At 38.4% G+C, this 8,508-nt stretch overlaps 1 protein-coding gene across 1 annotated transcript; it reads left to right on the top strand.

Moving 5' to 3' along the window:
• Positions 1-15: 15 nt before the first annotated feature.
• On the top strand, positions 16-7,658 carry GTF2A1L (general transcription factor IIA, 1-like; the record flags this gene model as incomplete). The annotated part of the gene is made up of 6 exons (XM_010086908.1): positions 16-78; positions 1,311-1,404; positions 2,565-3,166; positions 4,683-4,973; positions 5,700-5,789; positions 7,551-7,658. Coding segments are annotated over 6 exons (1,248 nt in total), but the record flags the coding sequence as incomplete, so codon positions are not given.
• Between the last annotated feature and the right edge of the window lie 850 nt (positions 7,659-8,508).

The raw sequence follows: 8,508 nt of genomic DNA, 5'->3' as shown, positions 1-8,508 counted from the left end.
TATATATTTTTTTTTTTAACAGCTTCTTTAGTCATCCCAGCTGGCAGAGGTTTTCAGCATTTCACAGCAGCAGATGTGGTATGTAGCTGCAGCAACTTTTTATTTCTGTTTTGATTATTCTGAATTCTAAATTATTAAGTTTGTCAGTTGTTAATAGCCTTAAGGGGAGGCAAGTATTAAATATTTTCCATGTATGGATGCTTTAGGACAGCATTTAGGGACTGGAAAAGTGGCATTTCTCCTGACAGTTTTGTCTGTCCAATATGGTATAGTAGGCAAGGGAACAGGAGTCATGCTGGGAGAGAATCATCAGATGAAGAAACTCAGTGCTCAGTGTTGTTACTTCTAGCCCCCCCCCCCCCCCACTTGTTTTTTTTTTTAATGAAAGCTGTGCAAAAGTTAGGAGTCTGCAGAGGGAGAGCTGTAACCCTGCTGCTTCTGTTTCAGCAGTGGAAAAGGATGGGGATCTCCCAGCTGGTTTTGAGGCAGTGCAGCCAGCAGTGTGTTGGAAGATGTGGCTGTATACGTTTAGTGGAAGTGTAGTGGAAATGCACATCTACAGATCCTTTTTAAATTTTTTTTTTTGAATTTTATTACTGGGTGTGAAAATAACACATGGTTGGGAAATGCTAGCGCCAGTGAAGCTGGGAGCAGTATTATCTGTGAGGCATATAAATCATCCAGAAGAAAATGAGTGGTTTTAGAGTTGACAGGTTCTGAACTCTGGGCATGGCGAAATTTGTTTGGGGAGGGGCTATTAATTGTCAGAGCTTGATTAATTTATTGAGTGCCTCCTGAGCCTCGAACTAACTAGCTTGTCAAGCTGAAATATAAAATTGGGAAGACATTTGTGAAACATGCAAGTTTCCTGATTTAAAAGTTGGATTTCCCCAGAACAGCTAGTTGAAAGGAAGCCTTATATCCAACTCTTTGCTTTCCAGGAGAAAAAGAGAATGTGAAGTGATTTTATAGGCCTAGGCAAGGAGTCTGTGCTGTGCGGAGCAATGCATAAGCGTAGGTAAAACTGGCTGAGTGGAAGGGTATCTTTCTGGATGGTGTGTACATTGAGCAGGTACAGAAAAGTGTTCTGTTAATGAGAAGGGGATGTGATAACTGGAAAATGTGAAACACTTAAGCCAAGTCCTTATCCTGTTGATACAGAATACTCTTTATCTGTCTAAATCTCCAAAGCCTGAAGCAACTCTTCAGTAAAGATGATCACAGAAGGGCCCTCATTCATATTTCATGTGGATATGTTAGTGTGAAGTAAAAGCATGCACTGTTTCTTAATAAAGCTCTTGTGTACCCAGGGTGCTTCACAAGCGGGCACAACTCTTACTCTCCCTACGGGTATTGCTTATCCTATACATGTACCAGCTGGAGTGACCCTACAGACAGCATCTGGTAAGATTAAAGAGGAGATGTAAAATGTTTCAATGCATTGACGGTATGTGGCTACTGAAAGATACTCCTGAGTACAGCAGATTAATGTGAAGTTAAAATATAGGTGGGTAGAGCCAGTTGTTCTCCTCTTCCTGTGTAGTTTTTGTTTGTAATTGCTGTGTGGGGGAAGTAATTACATTGATTAGTTAGTGTGTCAGGTGTGTACACTTGTGGGATCAGTTAACATGGGCTGCCAGGTGATGCCATTTGTTTTTTGTTTTACAACTGATCACAAATGTGTTCCTTTGTCAGTCCAGGTGCAGGTAAAAACATTCTGATGCTTCAGAATCAAACTGATTTCTTACTCAAATAAAGCCCAACCACCCATTAACCCTTTTGCTCAGACTCGTGCTGATAAAACTGCCTGTACTGCTTGTACAAAAATGTGCCTGTGCTGCTCAGGGTGTGATGAGTGGAAGGCTTATTTGAGTCATAGATTGACTCTTTCCTCAAACAGCTCTTCTTCTTTGAGAACTAATGTCACTAGGTGTCTATTTCAGGTATAATTCCTAAGGTTTTGAGACCTCTAGGCTGCCAGTGACTCTGTGTAAATGAGTGTGGGGAAAAGAATAATTACATGAAACCAGGAACTTAGTTCTGGCATCTTTAATTCTAATGCTGATTAATAGTGACTTTAAGGATTCGGTATTTGGAGCATTTTTCATACAGTAAGAGGAAATATAAACTAAGCTTCTTCTTTTTATTTTTTTTTTTTTAAAAGGAGGCTTTTTCTTTTTTTTAGAGGAGATCCCTAAATGTCCTTAAAGGAGTGAAGTATCCCTGTAGATATGAAGTAGTTTACTGTGTCATCTTGTATTTCTTAGTTCCTGAAATGACATGGAAACAATTTTAGAACAAGATTGTCCTTTTTTTTTTTTATCCAAACCCAAAAATGGGTATTAAACATGATGGGCTGACTGAAAGCTCTGACTCAAAAAGCCTCTGAACGCTTAATTTTCAGAGGCTGAAATTGACCTTGGGGGAAGTACTACTTTGTAAACATCCTGTTTCTCGTAGTTTGCCTGAGTATTTGCTGTTGGTTATTAGTGGTAATAGGGCAGTGGCCTGGATGAACCTGTAGTTTAATCTGCTGAAGCTGTTTTTAATTCTTCTTTTTGTAGGGCACCTTTATAAGGTGAACGTGCCTGTTGTGGTTACCCAGGCTGCAGGAGATGCGAGTATTCTACATTATCCTGTTCAGCAGACATTGCCGCCCCTTGGGAAACCGTCGGTCCTGCAAGCCAACATTGCCAGCGTTGCACAGGGGAATGCATCTTCTGCCCAGGCAGCTGCTGAAGCATTGCAACCCCAGGAGACTGCTGTCCAACAGAACGTGGCACTTCAACCAAATGTCATGGAAAAAAGCCACCTGGAGAACTCTGCCAATACTACATTGGTCCAGCAGCCTCCTGTGAGTCAGCCGCAACTTGCAACTAATGTGGTGTTGAATCAGCGTGCAGACTCAACGGAAAAATCCCAGCATGGCGATCTTCACACAGCTGTGTTTACTCCAGAATCCTCTAAAGTGTTTTCTCCCGCTGAAGCCTTGGCAAACAACTCAAGCTGTTTATTGCTGGATGTGGAGGGGCAGTTAGACATTGAGCCTCAGGAGCTGGTGCAGCAGCAGGTGTCTGATGATATCATTGACCTGATTATCACAGGCAAAAGTCTGGATGATAACACTGTTCTGAAAGATCAGGACAGTGTGGCTTCCCCTGACAAGGTAGGACCTTTATTTCTCAGCTGGTGAGAATACATTCATTGGACATGGTTGTTTAAAGTGTAATAGGAGATGTGATCAAACACATCTGTAAGTGACAAGTGGCACCTCTAAATTATTATAGTTCTAAAGTCAATTCTTGAGCTTGTTTTGAATAGCAGTAGCTGACTGCTTATTTTTACCTTAAGAATTTGTCACAAATATTGCTGAAATACTGGGATTGAAGAGAATCTAAAAATGCTGCAAGTGTAATGGATAGATATATTGTATTCTTAGACTTATTGACTATTTGCGGAGATAATAGTTTTCTATTTTTTTTGCGACTGAACAGATGGGAATGACCCTTTGAGAACTTCCATGTCATTCTGATGCTGAATCTGCACATGGATACTGGCCAGTGGTGGGCAGATTGCTTTTGCAGTGCCAGCTGGGATTAGTTTTAACTTGTAATGTGTGAAGAGCATTTAACTTGCATTGAGAATGCATATTGAGTATGAAAGTCAGATTTGATAAGTGAAAATCTGCTAGAAGGAAATGTGTTTTTTTGGGGAAAAAATCCTGAACAAACTAGAATTTAGCTAGAACTGTGTGGGAAAACTTGAATGATTTTAATTAACAGGCCACTTCCCTGACCTCATCTATTTTTTGTTCCAGAAATTATTTGCAGATCTTTTAAGTTCAGGCTGGCTTGCTGATTTTGGGTTGTAGCACTTATGTGTGATTGAGGCAAACTTATTAAATGCAAATTTAATGGCAGCAATGACAAATGACTGTAAATAGAAAGCATGTTATGTTGCTCATCTGAACTTTGATGGCAGGATAATGAAGACTGACCGTAGTAAAAATGGAAGGTCAAAACAAAGTGTTATTTTCTTGAACTAGAAAGTATATGAGGATGTTTAAGTGCTACAATAAAGATTTAATGAGAAACTGAAGATGGCTGAAAGCTTAAAGCCCTTTTATGCTTCTGTAAACTCTATGCTTAGGAGTTCCAGCACTTTTATGAACAGTAACTTGAAGTACTGAAATATTTACTGTCTCAGCTCTTTATATCTTATTTAAACGAAGCATTTTGATTGAGTTGAGGGAGAGAGATAAGTTCATCTTGACTTTTATTTAAAAAATGGAAAATGCTATTTTTGGGGGTGGGAGAGTAGCTTGTTTCCTTTTTCCTTTTTTTGTTTTTGTAGTTTTCTTTGCAATAGAAATTCTAAAAGCCAGCTCGATCATCTTTTCCTTAAAAAGTTGTTTGAGTACAATAGCGTTTAAGGACAAATCTAAGAAAATGTCTTTCTGTATTGCTGAGGATTATCTGGCGTGGATTCCATTTAAGGTTAGGTGTAAGAACAAGATTTGCAAATGCACTCAGGGTTTACAAGCAGGCCAGGGCTAGAAACTCTCATTTTAGTGCCCCAATCTTCTTGCTTTATTAAACAAAAATCTCAGGCTTTGTACTGAACAATGAAAGCTATGTGGTGTGAATTCACAAGCCATCTCTGGTCTCTGTTAGTCCTGTCAGGTGGAACCTACTGAGCAGATGGAATCTCATTCACGATCGGAGAAGGATATCTGCAGTGACATTGAAAACATAATTCAGCTAGATGGTACTGGTGATGTTTCTCCTGAGGAAGAAATACCACATACGAAGGATATGGAAGAGAATGAATTCATTGGCATTATTGAATCAGAGGATCTGAAGGTTCTGGAGGATGAGGAAGACGACGATGAAGAATGTGACAGTATTTCAAACACAGAGTCTAGCAGCAGTGGTGGTGATAATGAAGAGCCCCAAATAGATGTAGTTGAGGAGGTAAGTTACTGCTAAGCCTGATGAAGCACGTTACAATAATGTAGCTATCTTGACTGTTGAATTGTTGGACCCAGAACAATTCCTGGTAAGTTTAATGCAGATGACGCATAGTTAAGTTCCATACCTCTTGAGACAGGAGGTACTGCTGAGAAATTACTCCAGAGGTCATTGTGAGGAGCATGGACAAATGAAAGATGTTGAGAAATAATTTGTTTATTGGAAGAATTAAAATACTTAATTAGCAGAATTAAAGTTCTGTGGTAAAACCCTGGCCTCAGTGGAATGGAGCTCTGCTTTTTATGTAAAAAAGATCAGGACACAAATCAGGTTTCTTTTTCTTCTGAAGGACCACAGGGGATTAGACAGAGAAGAGAACAATGTGCTACAAGTACGTATGTTTCTGAGGAAAAGGCTTTTCTTCAAGATGTGCAATTTGGTATCCTAGAGAATCAACTTGTAGCATCTGGACTTCAAATAAATACCAGTTGATTAGTGACCCCCCAGTTACTGGGGTCAGCTTTGTCAGTTAGCAGCCTTGATTTTTACCTCTGTTTTTCTATAAGGTGTTTCTGGTTTTGAGAACTTAGGCATGTAAAGGTGCTTATGAATGAGCTTTGTGCAACACGGTCTTCATAGCCTCTAGGTCGTGGTTTTTGCAATGGTAACCTTTATTGTTCTAGGCAAGTTTAATGTCAAGTATATTGATTATACAATTGTAATCTCTAGGAACCCTTAAACTCTGGTGATGATGTCAGTGAACAGGACACTCCAGACTTGTTTGACACCGACAATGTGATAGTTTGTCAGTATGACAAGGTACAGTATATAGTTTTAGCTTTTAATATTTTATCTTTTTATCTATTTGTCATTCTAAATAATATCTTCAGCAGATCCATGTCAGGTCTACCGGCAGTGACTTTTAAAGAAAATCTAGTGCTGTAATAATTGAGTGTTTAAATGATGTGTTTAGCTGACAATAGTCTGAAGGCTTACCTGCTGTTTTCTGAAATGAGGATAATCAATGGGTTCATGATAGCCTACTACAGGAAAAGGAAAGGGGACCAAATCTTCCAAAATTAAGATTTGTAAGGTTGCAAAAGCTGATGCATCTCCTAAACTTTTAAGTAATATCAACAGCTCCATGGGATGTATGTATGCATTTTCAGCCTTGAATTAAGACTTTTGAAATGGGTAACAGAAAGAGGAGCATGTGTACTTTTACATTTTTTGTCTCTGAAGTGCTCACTGAGAGATTTTCCTACCAGAATTCTCTTGTGTCTAAAAACCAAAACGGTTGTTAGGGGGCGTTTTGTCCTCCTGCATTTTAATGTTTAAAATTCAACCTTATTTTGAACTCTTAAAGCTCAAATTAAATACTTCTAACTCTGGTATGGTTTTGGACTCTTCTATTTCAGTAGTTTAAAAGCTGACGAAACAAAGTGCATGTTTTATTTTGAGACAAATATGGAAAAACATGTCTATAGTTTGTTTAAGAATGTGCCTTGGCTTTTATTCTTTCAAAAGTGACTAGTGGTAATGTTTTGTGTGTGTCCAACTAGGCCTGCCTTAACAGTGCCTGTGTTTTAAGAAACGGTGAGCTGCTAAGAAAATAGTCCTTGCTAAGGTGTAACAGATCGAGTGCTTCTGAAACTAGTTATTTTGGAAAACGCAGTTATAGGGATGTGTGCAGAAAATGCATCTGAAATTCAGCCACGGTGTCTGTATTGTATTGAAGAGGTACAGAAAAGTTTTGAAGCTTTGTAACCCAGTTTGTTACGTATGCTATAGGTAGGGGATGTTGTTATCTACAGCAAGTTTTGTCTGTAATAAGCTGAAAAAATTGGTTGAAAATTTTTAAAAACTGAGAGGAAGTTCAGCATTGGACATGTCTTATAGGCAATTTTAAGATCAGACGTTATTAAACAGTTACAGAAATTGAGGGAAGATGTTGGTAACTTTCCCCTTTCCTGTACAGGTTTAATAAAACATGTAAGCCTAGTAGAAAGTAGATGGACACAGCCATCTAGTATATTACCTTGCCTCTAAAAAGAAGCAGAATATGCAAATTCTTTCTTATTGCTTGGCATGGCAGTATTTGCTTTTAAGCAAAGTTTTCCTGCTTTTAGCCTTAACCTAATGTTTCTGTGCACGCAATATTCCTTTGCAATGTGTACAGGAGAAGGAAACCACTGCATTTCGGTTAAGCCATACTTGTGTTCAGTGCCCTGTATATTTTGGAACGGATACACCCATGAAAATGCTCCGTTATTGTCTTGTATTGAGCTGTCACACAGCTACCTTTGCACTTGTTTGTTTTTGCTGGGGAGGGTGATGTGCTAAGATTCAGGAGGCTGTTCCATTGAGAGGGCAGGGAGTTCACGATGAACAACTGCAAGCTACTGCCTCCTGAATATTTGTGGTGCATTCAGTAGCAGTGTTTCACATGTTTTGGGCTATCAGGTTTTTAAAAGAAAAACAAGGTTTGTAAACCACGTTGTGCTTAAACTTTTTTTTTTAATGGGTGGTCTAATGTATATTTTTTTGGGGTGGGGGCATTAATTTATTTTTTTTCATCAGATACATCGAAGTAAGAACAAATGGAAGTTCTACTTAAAAGACGGAGTGATGTCCTTTGAGGGTAAAGACCATGTTTTTGCAAAAGCCATTGGAGATGCAGAGTGGTGAAACCTCACTGAAGGATGTACTGTAGGACTGTGGCGTTATTCCCTTATGAACTTTCTGTGAAACAACTAGACTTTCTATTGTTTTGTCCTAAAAACCCCTCAAACCAACAAAACAACAAATCGGTGGTAATAATACGCAAAATCCATGTTGTTAATATGTGCAGAATACAATGCTGGATTGTTAGCTACTCAGCTGATTTTGCTGTTCTTTTCTGATTACTTCATTACTTTTCTATCTAAGAAACATAATTGGAATGAATAGCTTTAAAGACTGAAATGTTGAATCTGTTGGTAATTCAAGAAAGTAATGGAATACGAAGTGACTATATTTAAGTAAATTTCTGTTCTGTTGGTTTTCTTTCTACTTTAAGTAAGAGCTGAAGTGTGACTTGAAATATAAAGAGTTTTTGGTGATACTGTGTATTTCTTTTCAAAGACTGCTGAGTTTAAAAAAAAGAAAAGCAACATCTGTGCAAGTCTGAAACCTGTGTACATCTTTCTCCCCTTTCCTTCCTCCCTTGCCTTTTTGTTGTCGCTTTGTGGGTTTTTGACTTCAGCTTAAAGGCATACACTTCAGATGTAAGTCAGGAAATACGGGTGGAAGACCCTTGAGCTCTCAAGATATGAGAATTATTATTGTTTATTCTGTACCCTCTGTTTACTGAGATGCAATGAATAGTGTGACTTAACATTAAAATGTGATTTATTTTCACTGTCAACAGAAAATCATTTAAGTTTGCTTCCGTACATATCCAGTACGTTCTAGGACTACAGACCAGTAAGCTGTGAATGGTACAAATTTTGCATAATAATAAAATGTCATCTCATATACATTTCTAGCAGAGTTGTTT

Source organism: Pterocles gutturalis, unplaced genomic scaffold, assembly GCF_000699245.1.
Source record: "Pterocles gutturalis isolate BGI_N339 unplaced genomic scaffold, ASM69924v1 scaffold30586, whole genome shotgun sequence".
In the NCBI taxonomy this organism is placed as follows: domain Eukaryota; kingdom Metazoa; phylum Chordata; class Aves; order Pterocliformes; family Pteroclidae; genus Pterocles; species Pterocles gutturalis.
The sequence above is the reverse complement of the archived record's forward strand: the minus strand, read 5'-3'. Positions and strand labels throughout refer to the sequence as shown.